This window comes from Helianthus annuus, chromosome 11 (genome assembly GCF_002127325.2).
Source record: "Helianthus annuus cultivar XRQ/B chromosome 11, HanXRQr2.0-SUNRISE, whole genome shotgun sequence".
Lineage (NCBI taxonomy): Eukaryota > Viridiplantae > Streptophyta > Magnoliopsida > Asterales > Asteraceae > Helianthus > Helianthus annuus.
This window is the reverse complement of record NC_035443.2, coordinates 112987145-113005743: the sequence shown is the minus strand read 5'-3', so window position 1 is coordinate 113005743 and position 18599 is coordinate 112987145. Positions and strand designations below refer to the sequence as shown.

Genomic DNA, 18599 nt, shown 5'->3' with positions numbered 1-18599 from the left:
GGGGCGTGTTCAGCGGGCACGGCCCGTGCTGAGCTCTGCAGAAGCTGAAAAATTATGAAAAATCCTAAAAATTTAAAAGAAAAATAAAAATATGATTAGGCCGTTGATTCCTAACTTTCTTAAAATCCTTGTGTCCCCGGCAACGGCGCCAAAAACTTGATGTGCGTGTAGTGTAATATATTTTTGATATATATTTTAAGCCCTTTTACACTTTTAGCCAAGTTTTAAATTTATAAAACACGATATTTACTAACACTAAACACACATATGGGCAAGTGCACCCATCGTGGACGTAGTATAGTGTTGGTAAGATACCGAGGTCGTCCAAGGACACAAGAGCTTTTAGTACCGGTTTATCCTCAACGTCTAATCAAATCAAAAAGTTAGAAAAAGGTTTTTAAACTAGAAAAATAAAAATTAACTAAATGCTGAAAAATAAAAATAAAATAAAAACAGATAGACAAGATGAATCACTTGGATCCGACTCGTGTATTAGTATAACCTTTGATTATTTTGGCACTTTTGCACTTGTTTAAGAGATTATCTTAGTTATTGTACTAGGCCCCTCTTTTGAAGGCGACGTTACCCTCAACCCAGTAGTTTGAGTCAGCAAGGATACAATCCTAAAGGGTTGGATTATTGGAAGATAATGAATTAAGTTATTAATGCAAATTGTCGTAGGCCCCCCTTTTGGCGGTGACGTTACCCTCGGCTAAGTAGTCTGAGTTAGCAGGGATACAGTCCTAAATAGCCGGGTTATAGTATTAATAGTAGTTAACTTATGAGGGGGTCAAAGAGTTTGGATCCCCGCCATCCAATACCTATGGGCATTAAAGGAGATCCTACTAAATTTGACCCAGGTCCCTTGCAGGACCTCTAAACGCTGAACAAGGGCAAGACCCTTACCAAACCGTTCCCTTAACCCACGACCAGGTAGCCAACATACCTCCATATAGACCGTGGAGATATGAATGGTGAAAATCTTTTATTTTATATAGACAGTAAAATAATGCCAAGACACCACGGACAAACGATAAGGAAAGATCACCTTCAACATAAGCAACTAGTTATTAAAGTCATTAATACAAAACCAAATAAAAAGTGCAAAAGATTAAAAATAAAAAGTATTATACTAAACACTTGTCTTCACCAAGTGATGTAAGAGACTTAGGCAAACGTGGCCTTGATTGTCAAGAACTCTTACGATCAATCTTGGATCCCGAGACGACTCACACACTCTACGATGGACAATGGATGATGGTGGTGGATGATGGTGTTATGGTGGTGGTGGGTGGTGGATGAAGTGTGAGAGAGGTGGTGTGCCAAGGGATGAGTTGGAATGAAACCAAGCACTCCTATTTATAGGCTGAACAGAAGGCTGGGCACGGCCCCGTGTCCGCTGGACACGCCCCCGTGCCCGTCTGACACTCTCTCTCTTCATTAATTGTAATTCGCAATTACAATTAATGCGCCTGCTATACTTTCGCCACGCCCCCGTGCTCACTGGACACAGCCCCGTGGTGGGCAATAGAAGCTTCTACAGGTTTGTCTTTTCTGCTGCTTCTTGGGCACGGCCCCGTGCTGGCTGAGCACGGGGCGTGTTCAGGCTTCTGTTTTCTCTTCTTTGCTTGGGAAGATGCCGTTGAGGGTTCGGGCAGTCTACTTTTGTTCCTTTTCTTGTATTTATGTTAGAATTTTTGCTTCTTTTGTGAATTTGAGCTCATTTAATCCTGAAAATACAAAAGGAAGACAAAAACACTCTTTTTCCAACATTAGTACTTAAAAAGGGTTAGTTTTATGCCTCATTTGATGTAATTTATATGTTGCATTTTACACACATCAAATACTCATAATAAAAACATTAATTCCGTTCATAATAATTTCTGGTCAAAAAACATAAATCCCGTTCAAAAAACATAAATTCCATTCATAATAAATACGATACCACAAATTCAAAATCAACCGCTCATCTTTGACTAATTACTTTCACGTCTTTTTGTACTTTTTCCTCGTCCCCTTTTACTTGTTGAGGCTTGTTGTTGAGTAGGATCTTCAGGTGCTGAGTTTTTGCATGTCTTTTCACGGTGTCCATACTCACCACATCGTGGACATTTTTATCGTTTTTCGGCTCGTTACCTGGTCTAATTATGTTCTTTCTTGGTCTCCCAGGTGGAAGTTTGATTGCAGGTGGGTATGTCTTCTCCTCGTTATCTATATGCACCCATTGATCCTTTGTAGGCATTGGAGCAACGTCTAAAGCATAAGCTAATTTAAACTTCTCAATAGTATAAAATGGATCAACATACATGTCCCAGTTAACATCCATTGTGAAAATAATAAAAGATGTTGCATGCACACACGGAACACATTTTACCTGCCAAACCCGACAAGTACACTTTCTCTCATCAAGGGAAACCCCCCAACGCTTGTCCTCGTATTTCACCTCAGCTCGATTTTCACCACTTCTACAAATTTCATATGCACCTAATTTCTACATACAACATTCAAAATATTAAAAAATCGTTAACCTACAATATATTTGAAATATATGTAAAAAGGGAACATTATACGAACCTTAGAGATTTTGTCGAGGTTAGTCTTAGTTTTAGGTACTAAGGTACCCTTCCATTTTTTTGAAAGCCTCCTTTTTTGTCAAATCGTACCATAATCTTCTCTCTAATGGAATCAAGTAATTCAAGAACCGGTTTTTGTCAAATTGTACCATAATTTGCAGCTCGTCATAAATTTCTTGTGAATAAATCACCACGAAAACACTTCTTGAAATTACTAAATAAGTGTCTAATGCACTCTCTATGCTCAACATTAGGGTAAACTTGTGTAATTGCAATGTCTAGACCCTTTTGCATATCTGATGATATAACTAGTCCATTAGGCGTACCGATTGCTTTCTTAAGTAACTCAAGAAACCATATCCATGAGTTCTTGTTTTCAGATTCAAGTACACCATAAGCCACCAGAAAAATAGAATTGTTACCATCAACACTATTAGCAGCGACTAGTACCCCATTAAACTTGCCTTTTAGATGGCATGCATCTAGAGAAATATAGGGATGACAACCAACAAGAAATCCCTTCCAACAAGCTAGTAGTGAAACCAAAAAGCGTAAATATAGTTTCTTATAATCGATGAACAGGATCAAACCAGTTAAAATCGATGAACAGAATCGAACCAGTTAAAATCGATGAACAGGATCGAACCGGTTACAGTCGGAAAAAAACCACACAATCTATGAATAGGACCGAACCAGTTAAAATCGATGAACAGAATGTTTGTACAGCCTATAGATGAACAAGATTCGAGTTTTTGAACATACCTGATGAAGAAGATGAACGTCGTCTTTGTTGAGGGAGAAGAAAAGTCGTTCTGTGTAGGGGTTTGGATGAGTTGATTATACGAATGGGGATATACATGTAGGAGTTATTTGAGGGTAATTAGGTAATTTCTCGAAAAAGGGGAAATATGTAATTAATTTTATGGTTTGGGGAAATACGTAATAAGGATACTTAGGAGGGGGAAATATGTAAAAATCCTTTTTTTAAGTTTCCAACTTTATTCCTTGTAGACACAATGAAACTGATAAAAACTCGAGCTCCCCGTTTATTTAAATTATAAAACTTAGGGTGGAAGGAGTGGTCACCATTTGGGGAGTGGTAAACTTATTCTCTAGCCAATAATGTCATGCCATGTCAAGTCTCTACTTCACTTTCCATTTGCACTCAATCACTAGCAATGGTCAAACACATGATTAATCTATTTCTTTTTTTTATATATATTTTTCACTTCACTCCCCATTTAGTTTTCTTTTACCCAAATTACTACTTCTTTTTTACAGACACCTACCTTCTATTTGTAATATACAAATTTACTCTAATTATTTTCCATGATGCAATTATCTCTAATAAACTTTAAACTTTTGTCATAGAATATATAATGCTAGACATAAAATCAAAATACATTTTGGATGGCATCCATAACTTAAGACATAATATAATTATATGTATAATATGCACTTTTTAATAAAATAATACCAAACAAAATTACAAATATTAAATCTTTAATTTACTAATTATAACAAAGTCTTATTTTTTTTTTAAAAATGATTCAAAAATATATAACTAAACTTGTGACATTATAATCTAGTTAACCGATTTATCATCATACAACCTCTCAACTATTCAATCATATTATTTTTTTATCTTATATTAACTAAATAAACAAAAATTAATATTAAATCTTATCCTGCATCAAATATTGAATAGGATACTTATGTTTTTCTAATAAAATATTATCCTTAAATTTAAATTGTTAATTTAAGATATTTTTAAAACCAATTTATTTATCACCAAAACCAAACTTTGTATTAATATATGAGTAAATTATGATTTTGGCCCCTGTCATTATATCACTTTTACCCTTTTAGCCCAAAAAGAAATCTTTTAACATCTGAGCCCCCCAACATCTTTTTTCCTAACCCTTTGGCCACTAACACTAACTCCATCCATTTACTTTTAGGGGCCAAAAGAGTTAAAAAAAAGACATTGGGGGCTAAAATGGTTAGAAAAAAAGACGTTGGGCGCTCAGATGTTAAAATATTTCTTTTTGGGTTAAAAGGGTAAAAGTGATATAACTACATGGGCCAAAATCGTAATTTACTTTTAATATATTATTTATTTTTATTTTCATTATTAAAAAGTTATTATATCGATTTTATTACATAATTTTTAAACACATTGTATATAACTTTCAATATTACTTTATATATAAAATTAGATTTATCACGGGTTTTTTTATAAATATAATTTATATTTTATCACTCAAATGGTTGCTTATTTGCTTCTTGATTAATATGTTTGACCACTGTATTTTCTTTTTAATAATCATCTCTGCAATCACCATATCTATCGCATACCGACTATATCCGTTAGTTTTTTAAAATATTTTTTTTTATTATTTGGTATATAAAATCATATTTATTCAACCCGTGTAACACATGGGGACTTTTAAAGATATAACTATTTTTAGTTATTTGGTAAACAATAATATATTTATTCAACTCGTGTAATACACGTGGTTTTAAAGATATATATTTTTTTTATTTTATGGTATATAAAATTATATTTATTCAACAGGTACAATATATATGGTTCTTATAGATATAACTTTATATTATTTAATATATAGAATTACATTTATCCAACCCGTGTAATAAAAGAAGTTTTTAAAGATATATTCTTTTATTTTTTTGTATATAAAATTCAGTTATTCAATATGTGTAATACACTAATTATAACCTAGTTTAGTGATATAAAATATAAATTCAAAAGTTTTTGTTGCGTTAGTGTTATAAAATTAAAGTTAACTTTACATAAATTCAAAGAATTAACGCTGGATAGACTATTCATCATTGGTTTCAAATATGTATGACATTAGGTTAATGCCCACGTAATACGCGGGCTTCAACCAAAACGATATTATTTACTTTGAAATGAAATGTTACTTGAACATAAACTTATGTGTTTAAAGGTTCCATTGATACAGTCTTAACATACAAAGAAAGAAAAATCAAGTTACTCCCAAAGCTATACATATGGTTCAAGCTTCAATTTAATCCATTGTTCATGAAATCTCAAATCAATTATGCACTTCTTTACCAAATCAATCACAATGTTCTCCTGACCCAATAAATGAACTGATCTTGACAATAAGATCAATTAATTTAGATAAAATCCTATATATAAAGGCAATACTGAGTCAAACGCATTATATGCTCATGACACGCAAAGGAATGCAACAATATTGGTGCAACCTCCTATGATTAGACATTAGAGCCCATGTTTACTTTAAGGGATCAAAATAAGAGTTGACAAACTGAACACCTTATTGTCAAATCAAACAAAATTAAAATACAAGACCAGGCCCTTTTATCCATCAACCCAATGTTTTTTTTTTGAACAACCAACATAAACTTTATTCAAATTCTAGCAAGGCGCTAGCGCCAAACATACATCCACCAAACGGAAACTTACACCAAACTGAAAACAAAAACAGAAGCTTACAATAAACAAAACCCTATGCCAACACAAGCTACCCATTGTCCCTAAAGATGTCAAACCTGCACCAATCTTCCCAGTTGAGCGATTGATCCTTTGCTCGGGCTTTTATCCCAAGAAAGCTCATTCTTTTAACCTTCTCGACTATCTTCCCCACTGATGCTTGAAGACCTCTAAAGATAGCGTCATTCCTAGCCTGTTCATTTGACTTGTCAATAACAAAAAGTAACAAATTAATTGTATTTTACATCTAAATATTAAGATAATTGACATAGTTTCAGTTTCACCTACACATACCTTATTACTCTGATTCAAAAACCATCTCATATATTGAAAATGTCAGAACCTATTCACAGCAATCTACAGTTCTATAATAGTTCTATAATGATGGTTCTATAATGATGGTATTAGGAGGAATGACAAAATTACTTACTGTAATGAGAGCTACAATTCCAACCGATCAGTCTGTGTTGACACAAATCACAACAATTAAACTTCGATTAATAGAAAATAAAGCCAAAAATCGAATTCTAAGGCGTTTTTGGTTCTTTAACCTGTTCGGTTAATAACCAGTTTTTTGGTTAATTAACCGGTTTTTCCATTTTTGGTTTATTCAGTTAATCTGTAAATCCGTTAAAACCGGTTAAAAAATTGGTTAATAACTGGTTCCACTACTAAATATCATTAACCACTTGCTACTCTAATGGTTATTAACTGGTTTCATTTTCGATTAACAAACCGGTTATTATATGAACCTCTAAACTAGTTGTGGTTGCGAAATCTATATTAATGCCAAATTCCTTTGAATGCGCATAACAAAAAAAAAAACAGTAAACCATGTGAGTTCCCAGTTTACTTACAACTGTATTTAAAAAACAAAAATAAAATAAACGCTTACCCTACCCTGGAATGAAACTGAAAATCCTCCTCCTTTACTACAAATGGCCCACAATCATCGCCGCCCATACCACTGACAGCCTATCTTCAACCAGATTTTCCCACTCAAACCACCTACTCCACTCATGCCTCTCTATAAATCAATAATTTAAAAAAAACAAAACCTCAATACTTTACCAAATACTTGTATTAATTCATTTACCATAAAAGTTTAATTATGTCTCAATCTTAGCATACCAGCAATAACAAAAACCCTGAATCCAGTTAGTTCTTTGATCTCCTTGTCTTCGATATCAATGACTTGCAGCCAAAAAATTGACACTAATATAATTATGAAAGCAAATTAAAGATCAGTAAAAACACAAAAAGAATTATATAGGTGTTTGTTCAGCAACAACTTTCATTAAAGCGTGATTGATTATATAAATTGCAGTCTCGACAAGTCGATCAATTGTCTGCAAAATTGTTTCAGTAAAACATGTACGTGTATGGTTTTTGTTAAATAATAAAGATTGCTTGAGAATATATAAATAAACACCTCTTCATCAGCCTTGGTTCCCGTGATTGAAACAGAGTAAACAACATATTATTAAGCTATATAATAAATGTGATTGGGAAAACGTAAGTTTCCGACTATAATTTTGATGTTCAAGTTAAGTTCAAAACCTTTATAAATACGCCTCTCGACCACTTCACGGTGCTCTTGATAAATGTCTCTCTTAAAGCCTAAAAATTTTTGTAAAAGTTGAGAAAATACATACAATAGATAAATAATAGAGGATCAAAAAGTATATACAATACCTGAAATTCAGACATCTTGTCTTTAAACTTTTTCTTCAGTGAACTGCAAATGAAGATCATTAATTCATTACCAATAAAGATTAACTTTAAAATCCAACCAATTTCTTCCATTTATAATAAATTAACCGAGGGAGCATAGTACGTTACATTGTGGTTACGGTTCTTGATCGGTCTACTCTTGTTCCTTTTCCACACCCGGGTTTCTGTCTATTTGCCAAATTTTGTTCGATGATTAAAAGTAAGAGTTGTACGTTAAATAATTTAATTTTTTAAAAGCACAAAAGCTAAACATATGATGTATATGATCAAAAATTCTAACCTCCTTGTCAAGTTCCTCAATTTTTGATTTAATAAACCGTGCAACTTTTCCAACTTCGTCAACATCTTTCTCCATGTGTTGCTTGATTGGTGCATATTAACAAACAATTAATCATTAATTCAATAACAATATTTGGAATGTTTTTGATTAAATTGTGAGGATAGTGGGACACTTATTCTTTTAAGAGCATATGTATACAAAGTTGACCTTCTTCCAGCAGATAGTAGTGATATAAATATAAATAAAAACAGAACCGAAATAAAAGAATTGAAGTTTACATTTCATAGCAGCAGCCTTGGTTACACCCTTTGACTCCTCATGGGCATCCTATATAGAACTTTGTTAGCACAATTATTTCAGTAATAATTATTACTATATCAAGAAAAAAATTTATTCTAAAGACAACTCAAAAAGACCTGTAATTTTTTAGTAGTTTATTCAACTTCTCATATTGTTTCTCAATGGATTGAACCTGGTAAAAGAAAAAAACAATAATGGATTAAGTTAATGAAATTAGACATGTATAAATAAATAAAAATTCAAAAAAGAGAAGAAAATGAAAAGTAAATTTGTCACCTTCTTGAAGAATTCATCCAACAACCCTAATTCTCCAGAATTCGCGTTATGTTGTGTTCCCATTTCAAGATCTCCACCGCCATATTGTTGATTGCGAGGATTCTCAAATGGCTCACAATCATCGCCACCCATACCCACTGTCAGCACATCTTCGACCGGATTTTCCCACTCAAACCACCTACTCCACTCATGCCTCTTTATAAATCCACCATTTAAAAATTAAGATCCTAATACGAATCAATAAGATAAATCAACAATATATTAATAATTAGATACGTAATGCACTAACCTCAAGTTAATTGGATGATAGCCTAAGAGAAATTAATAATCGTATAAAAGATTCAAAGGCACCAGATCAATATCAATTTAAACAAACAATAGAAAATAACTTGTAAGAACCATAATCCCCTATTAACCATACCCTAATAATATCGAACCAAATCGTCGCAGAGGAAGGGAGAGATTTTGTCATCGTCATCCTCATCACCACGAGCCTGTGATTTACTATCCTCCTTGCCATTTACTTCACATGAACCATTTATACACAAAAGAAAAGGCAAAAGCTGGTAAACTGTTGGAAAGGAACCCTGCACATTACAAACAAAAAGGAAACATAAAAGAAACCCTGCACTATCACCTAGGATTATAAACCCTAAATAAAATTGAATCATTAACCAAAATCAAAATAGAAAAAAAATCATGTTCATAATCTGACCGTGGATTTATAAACCCTAAAGAACATTCAACCATTAACCAAAATCGGATGAAGCCGAATATATATCCAAAATCAATACCAAAACAAAAGTAAATCAGAGAATACTAAATTGAATACATTAATCGATCATCAACTAAACTTAATGCTATCACAGTCGATTGAAAGAACAAAAAAAACATAGAACCTTATGGAAATCACACCAATCGAACCACAAAATAAAACAATCCAGCCAAAAAATAGAAACTACCGTCGATTTAGAGTCTTGATATACGTTGATTGATGATGGAAAGCTTGGATTGAAGTCGTCGCCGATGATCTTTCAGTGAGAGAAACTCAGAGGATGATAATTTTAGGGTTAGATGAGAATGAAAAGTGGTGAGGAAGATTTTAGTGAGAGAAACCTCGTGCACAGGATGGATTAGGGTTAGATGATATCTCTATGGTTATTTTGCGAGAATGGGGAGAGAGAGGAGACAGCGTATGATTGAAGCCAATTGAATCCCCATCCGAGAGCAATGCCACTTGTCCAATTATTTGAGATTTGCCACATCATTGCCTATGTGTCTGCTGAGTTGGCTTGCACCATTGGGTGACATGTGTCCCCCAATGGTTTGCTTTATTAGAGATATAGATATAGATTATTTCACAATTTAATTTAGTTAGAGCTTAAATTTGGGGAGAATTGTTGTCATTAAATAACTTCTTGATAAATATTGAATGAAATTGATATAAATGAGACTAAACAAATATATTTTAATTGTTTCTTTTGGAACGACAAATATTACTTCTTAATTTACAACATTAATCTATACTATATTATAATGCATGAGCGAGGGGTATTTTAAGATATCAAAAAAATAAGAACTTTTCCCCCCTTTGTTTATAAAAAGACCCCTAAAATGAGGGTAGTTTTGTCTTTTAAACATTATTTATTTTTTAGCCCCTAATCTTATTACACTTAAATCTCTAAAGTTTTATCAAAATTATAGATAATTAGTTACAATTCATCCCTCCACAACAAACTTATAATTTTTACGCATTCTTGACATATCTTATAAACTATACTGTTTAAAAAAAAATCCAAAGCTAGCATGAGGACCTACACATTTTTGTCGACGTTCCGGTAGTTGTCTTGTTTAATATTGATGCACGGATTAAAAGGTACAAGTCGATAATGCTTTAATGTACAAGTAATTAATACTGTTGATCTAATGCGCCTAATCTACAAAGATGAGCTCCATTTATGCAAACAAAAACAAAAAATAATTAAAAGTACCGTAACATAAAATGAAGATATTATGTGTCACATTTTATTTTATTAAAACTGCCTAATATCTATACTTAGATATATCTTATAAAAACTTAAAACTAACCACAACAAACTTCCTAAATAAAGGGGTAACAAATCTAAAATTAAACCCTAATGCACTTCTATAGTTACTACTATAAATACGTAGCAGGACACCCTATATCTATTGCTAAACAAAGTTAAAAAATGGATCCAGTTCTGAATTTAATTGTTGCGAAAAACCAAGCATGCGAGATTGAAAATTCTAAGGTCAGTTTTCTTATATCGCAACAGTAAATAATTGTTTTCTTTTATTTACTTTTATATGAATGTTAACTTATTTGATTTTTCAGATTCAGTTGCATGATTAACATGCCAATTTAAACAACCCAGTTGTCGAACAAACTTCTAAGGTATTGATTTTGTTGGTTTTTAAGTATTATTTTTGCGTATATCTTTCATATTAACATTTTCCTTATGTTATTATATGCGTGTTTTATTACAGGATGATGGTGGTAAAAGTGTTGATATTATTTCTTATGGTGCAATGTTTAGTCCATACAAGTCTAATCTTCAACGTGAATTTAGTGAAGATGTATTTTTAAGGTTTATTTAATCTTTTTCTAACTTTTGTATTCAATTTTTGTCCTTTGTAAGGATCGGAAGTTTGAGACTCAAAGGAAGAGATCCAAGAGACTCTCTGAATGGAAATGGAGTAAGGTTATTAATTTAGACGATTCTGAGGACAATGACAAAGAAGAGGAATTAGAAGATACTCCCGATTCAAGCACAAACCAGAAAACCCGATTAAAAATACCTCGAGTGTCAATTCAGAAGCGGAACAGATTTTATGCAGTCTAATATGAGATCCATCAAGTGTTTTTATGTTTTTTTTTTCATTTTCAGTTTTTATGTTTGATCTAGAAATATGAATAAAGTTTATTTTATATTTGAACTTTATTTTTTGTGTTAATATAATGCAGTTATTGACCATACTAATAAAGTTCAAACTAAAGTTATTATCTATACAAGTCAACTGAACTTATATAAGTTAAGAGAAAGGTTAACATACTTCACGGCTTATCATACTTCACGTAGGAGATAATGATAACCGTTGGATCAGGGGTATAATCACGCATGGAACATATAATCACGCATGGGACCACATAATCATGCATGGGATCCAAAATCACGCACGTTATTTTGGTCAAAAAAATAATTACGCATGTTATATATTTCGTGAAGTACGTTAATGTACATTAAGATGTGAAGTACATTATACTTTCTCTATAAGTTAATATCCTAAAATTGCAATAAATAGATATTGCAATTATATATAGTTAAGCTGAAATTTTAAAATATTGTAGTTGTTCTTGGATATTAATCTAATAACTTGTATTTCTTAATTAAAAAATAATAAAATAATAAACTTTAAAGTTAAACTAAAAAACTGAACTTACTATGATATAAAGTTAACAAAAATATAAACTCTAAACATCTTAATTTTTTATAAAAAATTGTTTTTAAAATTTTATTACAAAGAAATTTTTATATATATAAGAAAGAATTTTAACAATTAAAGTTAAGGGTGTAAAACGTACTTACGAGTCAACTACTATTTTTTTTTACAAAAAAAAAAAAAAACCTTAAAGTTTATAGGATGATTACCATGTGAATATTTAAAAAATTTATGAAATTTAAAGAATAAAATTATAAAATTTATCATTTAACCAACAAAAGAAACTTACTTTACAACTATAACAACTTATCTTTAATTTTTTATCATTTGGTTATTATTTTTTATTAAAAAACAAAACTTTATGTGTGAAAAACAGTTTGTGTACTTTATTAATAAACAAAACATTCTGTTTTTATAAAAAAATATTTCTTTTATAAACATTTTTTGTAACAAGTAGTATAAATAAAATACTCAAAAATTTTACAATCTTACTCGATAAATACTAAATTGTGTTGCAAATTTTTAGGAATTATAAGTTCAACTATATTGTTATAGATAATATTAGTCAGTTTCAAAAGAATTCTCTACCAACTTGACTAAATACATAGGGTATGTTTGGCATGGAGCTTTATGGAGTTTCTAGCTTTAAGCTTTTAAGAAAAAACTCATACTCAATAAAAAGTCTTGTTTGGTTGAAGGAGCTTTAAGCTTTTAGGTTAGGAGCTTGAAACTTTTGGTTGAACGCTACTACTAGTAGCGTTTAGAAAGAGGTACAAGCGTTTAGGGAAAAAATGACTATTTTAACCTCTAAAAATAAGGAACTTTTTAATGCACCAACTTTCTAAATTTTTAGTTATGTCCATTTTGGTCATTTTATACATTTTATTAAAAGCTCCAACTACTCTACCAAACATCAAATATATCCAAAAAACTACAACTACTAGCTACCAGCTACAACTACCAGCTTCCAGCCACCAGCTTCCAGCCCACAGCTACTTTTGCCAAACATACCCATAGTAGATTGTCTTGCATATTTTTAGGTATTATAAGTTAAAAGTAGACTCATATAGATAAGATTAGTTAGGAACTAAAAATCTGAACTTAGTATGATATAAAGTTAATAAAGATATAAACTTTTAACATCCTATTTTTTTTTATAAAAACAGTTCATAAAATTTTATAAAAATATAATTTTTTTATAACTGTAAAAAAACAAAATTTAACAATGTAAGTTAAAGGTCTAAAACGTACTTACGAGTCAAATACTATTTTTTTTATAAAAAATGAAAATAACTTAAAGTTTATTAGATGAGTACTATATGGATATTTAAAAAAAGTTATGAATTTTAAAGCATAAAATTATACTTTATAATTTAACCAATAAAATAAACATATTTTACAATTATAACAACTTATCTTTTATTTTTTGTCTTTTGATTATTAACTTTTATAAAAAAACAACATTTTTTGTCTTTTGATTATTAATTTTTATTAAAAAAACAAAACTTTACATATGTGTAACACTTATTACATATATCCACCACAATAATGCTATCATAAATATTATATGATTAAGAAAACTACCAGAAACGAGTGCCGCAATGCAAAGTGTCGACCCCGCCGCATCGCGCGGGTACCCTACTAGTTCTAAATATACTTTAATTGTTAATGTATTGTTTTAATGCATAAATATGCTTTAATTGTTGTTTTAATGCGTAGACAATATTATATTATATCTCAAATACTTAAGGTTGTAAATGAACCGAATGTTCAGCGAACAGTTCATGAACTGTTCGGCGGGAAGTTCGTTTACGTTCGTTCGTTTAATAAGCGAACGAACATAAATAAGAAATTCCGTCCGATTAGTTAAATAACGAACATGAACAGAGGTCCCGTTCGTTCAATTGTGTTGGTGAACGTTCGGTAACGTGTTCGTGAACATTCGTTTATTTATGTTCGTTTGTTGTTGTTTTAATTAAAGATTTTTGGATTTTCATATATTTTATCTAAACTTTTTTATATTCTTTAGTTTTGATTTATTTTATTACCCTGACAATTAAACTAGGAAATCTTATTTCCACGTTATTTATGCACTGTTACTCTTTCCTTTCTCATTATTTACATTGACGAATACGATTGACAACCGTTGCAATATTAGGGCTTCAAGTTCCAACATTGTTCTATCCGCCATCCACATTTAGCTTCGCCGAATTTATTTGTGTTTGTGAACCGTTCATGAACACGCTCTTTTCCTTAATGAACGAAAACGAACATAAAATCTCTTCGGTAAGTGTTCATGAACCGTTCGCGAACACATTTATTTTCTTAACAGACGAACTCGCCAAGGCCTTGCTCGTGTTTGTTCGGTTCGTTTACAACCATATAAATACTTTCTTTGCATTGATTTTTATTACACTGATGTATGACATGCATAAATACATCTAAAAGAGGTTGATTTGAGTTTTAGAAAATATGTTTGGTGGGTAAAATTATCTAACAAAGTTTCCTAAATTGAAAAGGTGTAAAAAGACACAATGGATCGCAAAATATAACACAGTGTCGAACAATATATAACACAATGCCGAGAAATATAATACAATGTCGAGAAAAAAGACACAATGATGCAAATATAAAAAAAACACAATACTAAATAAATAGACACAATGATATAAACAAAAATTCTGAATCTACAAACTATAAATCCAAACGAGAAAACCTAAGATCGCATATCGTAGAGTCTGATGAGACAGTTTTTTTTGGGAAAAGGGTTACCCCGGTCAAATTTTATATCACTCAATCAAATAAAAACAAGTGGGAGCCAAAACACGAACCCCCAGTTCTCAAATACGACATGCCATATTTGAGTGAACAAGCAAAACTGCAAACAATAATAACTAGACAACCGACTACATACAAACTAAAGTCATAAAAAAAACACTACCCGCAGTCGTCATCCGGAACCAGTAAACCTCTAGGAAGCCTCCATTCATGCAAGACTCTATTAGCCTGATTTGTGGCCTTAAACTTCATAGTATGTAGCTTCATTCGAACCGTATTCAAGATCACTTCAATAAGTTGATTCGTACTCCTTTTCTTGCTTGAAAAAAGACGATGATTCCGCTCCTTCTAGACAAAATACGCGGACGCCCCAACCACTAGCTTCATAATCACATGCGCGGCCTTCTTAGACTCCGCAAACAGCAACAAATACATGTAAATCTCATCCCATGAAGAGTTAATCGATCCCATGTCCACCTTCCCCCTAACACCATGCCAAATTTGTGTCGCATAAGGACACGCAAAGAACGGGTGGTCATGTGAATCAGGCCCAGCCCTGCACAAGGAACAGGACATAAGATTGAAATTATAGTTACCCGACGAAGCCCATGTACTCATAACATCCTGCGTCTTTAGTTTATTATTAATAAGTAACCACATAAAGAACGAGTGACGAGGAATAGCTTGAGGATACCACACTAGGCTAGCCCAAGACACCTCATTCCGATGAGTCCGAATATCGTCCCACACACACGCAGTCTGATAATCCATATCCATGCCCGATCTCATTCTCCATACGACCCTATCCTGCACGTTCGGGTGGAACATAACCGGTTGCACGTTGTTCAAATCTGGGAACCGAATCAGCCATGTGTTCGGCCACTTCCAACCTCCAGGATCACAAACATTGGCGACTGTGGAGTTCAAGTCAAAACCCGCATTAGCTATCATCCTTGGAGTGATAACCGAGATCAGAGGACAAATCACGTCCCATTTATCAAAGCATACCTAGTTCTATTGCCATTTCCAATGTTAATCCATATACAGTCACGTAGGATAGGTCGAATTTGAAGGATTTTCCTCCATGTCCACGTCTCATTATTCCTACTCGGGATATCCCAGAAACTTCTACTACGAATACGATAAGCATGGATCCATTTGACCCAAAGAGACTCTCGACCCGAGGATACTCCAAACATGAGCGACCATGAGAGCAATATTCATATCCCACACTCTACGAATCCCCAATCCTCCTTTTTTCGGCAAACACACCTGACTCCATCTCACTTTAGCCTTCCCTTTTATGTTGTTACCCTGAGCCCAAAGAAAACGCCTCATCCTATCCTCCAGCTCCTTAAATAAACGCTTTGGCAAAACAAACATAGAGGCCCAATAAATGTGCATGGATGCTAGAACCGAACGAATTAGTTGAAGCCTACCTACAAAAGATAACGTCTTTGTTTTCCAGTCCGTTATTCTTGATTCCATACTTTCCACTAGCCGCTTGCAATCCTTGTAACTAAGTCTTGTTGTTATTAAAGGGACTCCAAGGTATCGGACAGGCAGCCTTCCTTCCTCAAACGGCATTATAGCACGAATACGGTCCTTCACAACGTTTGACACATTGCAAAAAAATACAGTGCTCTTATTCATGCTAGGAATCAGGCCCGAGATACTCTTGAAGGCGTTCAACGACTCCATAATAACTTTAGCGGAAGGTTGATCCCCTCGAGCAAACAAAAAAAGATCATCCGCGAAGCACAAGTTTATTATTCTCTGTTTTTGACATTTATTGTGAAATCTAAAATCATTCGACACTGTAACTTGCTTTATCAATATCAACATTAAGACCTCCATCACCAACGTGAAAAGATAAGGAGACATCGGATCACTCTGACGCAACCCTCTCTTCCCCTTAAAATACCCATACAGATTACCATGAAGCGCCACTGAGAACGAAGTGGATGTTACACACCTTCATTATCCAACACACCATCTTCCTATGAAACCCAAAGCCCATTAAAATTTGTTCTAAGAAATTCCAATCAACCGCGTCATACGCCTTTTGGATGTCAACCTTAAAAGCACATCTTGGGGGCCAGCATCTCGGTGATAGTTATGCATTAATTCCTGGGTTAAAAGAATATTATCCGATATCCTTCTTCCAGGAACAAACGCCGACTGATTAATACTAACAATATCTGCCAACCCTTCCTTAATGCGATTCGTAATTATCTTGCTGATACACTTGTACAGAGTATTACAGCAAGAAATAGGCCTATAATCAGAAATAGTCGAAGGGGTAGATACCTTTGGAATTAGAGAAATAATCGTGTGATTGAGCTCCTGAAACAGATTACCATTCTGGAAAAATTCTTGCACAGCACCACAAACGTCTTTTCCGATAACCTCCCAAGATTTCTTAAAGAAGACAGATGTGAAGCCATCTGGGCCAGGCGCTTTATTCCTCGCAATAGAGAATATAGCCGCTTTAACTTCCTCTTCCGTTACCATTCGCACAATGTTACTCGCTTTATCAGAAGGAAGCACTTTCTAGAATAACTCCGGAGTTGGTTGTAAGCTGATCTCACCCGTGCTACCAAAAAAATTCGTATAATGCTCAACCATCACTTGAGGCACTGTTCCCCCTTCGTGTAGAGTACCCGTAGCATCTCTAACAGAGAAAATCCAGCTTCGGTGGTTTTTTGTTTTCACGACATTATGGAAGTATTTTGTATTTGAGTCACCCACCGCAAGCCACTCTACCTTAGATTTTTGCTTCAAAAAGGATCCCTCATCATGAACGGCTTCCTTATATTGTTGAAGTAATATACCATGTTAAGCTAAAATGTCTTCATTTAACGGATCACCATCTAAACTCATTTGGCACATATCTAAAGCTTTTCTAGCACTCTTCACCTTCTCATGAAGATTGCCCTGTTTATGAAATAATTTTCGAAGCGGAGATTTTAACAACTTCAGCTTCCTCACCACTTGATACATACGATATCCATCAATATTAGAATTCCATATTCGCTTAACTTCTTCCATAAACCCATCCTTTTCAGCCACCAAGTTAACAAATTTAAACAGCTTTGGTTTGTCCCTAGTCACATTCGGCAGTTTCAAGATGCTAGGGGCGTGATCCGACACTCGATAAGGATGAAAAAACGCCGAAGCATTAGGAAACATATCAATACAATGGATATTACACATTATACGGTCAATCTTCTTTAAAATCGGACCTTTCTTATGTTGATTATTCGTCCAAGTATAATGAAGCCCCGAGCTATTAACATCAAACATTTCCAGCTCATATACACACTCCTTAAACTCCCGGTCCCTTATGTTTAGCGTAGAAGATCCTACACTTGTATCGTCACTAGATAAGGATGCGATGAAATCTCCCATCATCACCCATGGTTTGTCACGCATAAACATACGGTGCGCCAATAAGTTTTTCCACAAGTCCCTCCTTGTTTTGTAATAATTTTCCACATAAACAAAAGACACAAAAAGAGATTTTCTATCCAACTTAAACATCACCTGAGTATGCACCACTTGGTCCATTTGGTGAAGTATCATCACATCAACTAAGTTGGCATCCCAACCAACCATTATTCTAGTACCCTTCGTGCAATAATTTGCATTAGTAGCCCAAGTCCATGACTTGCAAACTTTTTACAAACATCAG

The 18599-nt window shown here is 33.3% G+C and overlaps 1 protein-coding gene and 1 long non-coding RNA gene across 19 annotated transcripts; both read right to left on the bottom strand.

Moving 5' to 3' along the window:
- Window positions 1-5961: 5961 nt before the first annotated feature.
- On the bottom strand, window positions 5962-9869 carry LOC110881578. 18 transcript variants are annotated; one of them, XR_004873035.1, is made up of 13 exons: window positions 9087-9869; window positions 8666-8892; window positions 8506-8561; window positions 8368-8416; window positions 8090-8170; window positions 7918-7977; window positions 7771-7813; window positions 7636-7695; window positions 7207-7290; window positions 6971-7102; window positions 6506-6537; window positions 6370-6432; window positions 5962-6280 (listed from the first exon to the last, which is right to left on the bottom strand). It is a non-coding gene; the product is annotated as an uncharacterized LOC110881578 (long non-coding RNA). The 18 variants fall into 18 exon arrangements; XR_004873033.1 differs by having other exon boundaries at window positions 6370-6418; XR_004873036.1 differs by having other exon boundaries at window positions 5962-6268; window positions 6370-6418.
- Window positions 9870-15253: 5384 nt separating this feature from the next.
- On the bottom strand, window positions 15254-15856 carry LOC118484054. Its single transcript, XM_035979943.1, has 2 exons — window positions 15561-15856; window positions 15254-15461 (listed from the first exon to the last, which is right to left on the bottom strand). Exons 1-2 carry the CDS (start codon window positions 15854-15856, stop codon window positions 15254-15256), a joined length of 504 nt encoding a protein of 167 aa, XP_035835836.1.
- Between the last annotated feature and the right edge of the window lie 2743 nt (window positions 15857-18599).

Coding starts and splice junctions, on each gene's coding strand:
- LOC118484054 (XM_035979943.1), bottom strand. CDS start 15,856: ATGATAGCTAATGCGGGTTTTGACTTGAACTCCACAGTCGCCAATGTT. Junction 15,462..15,560: donor CGTCACTCGTTCTTTATGTG/GTTACTTATTAA, acceptor TTCCTTGTGCAG/GGCTGGGCCTGATTCACATG.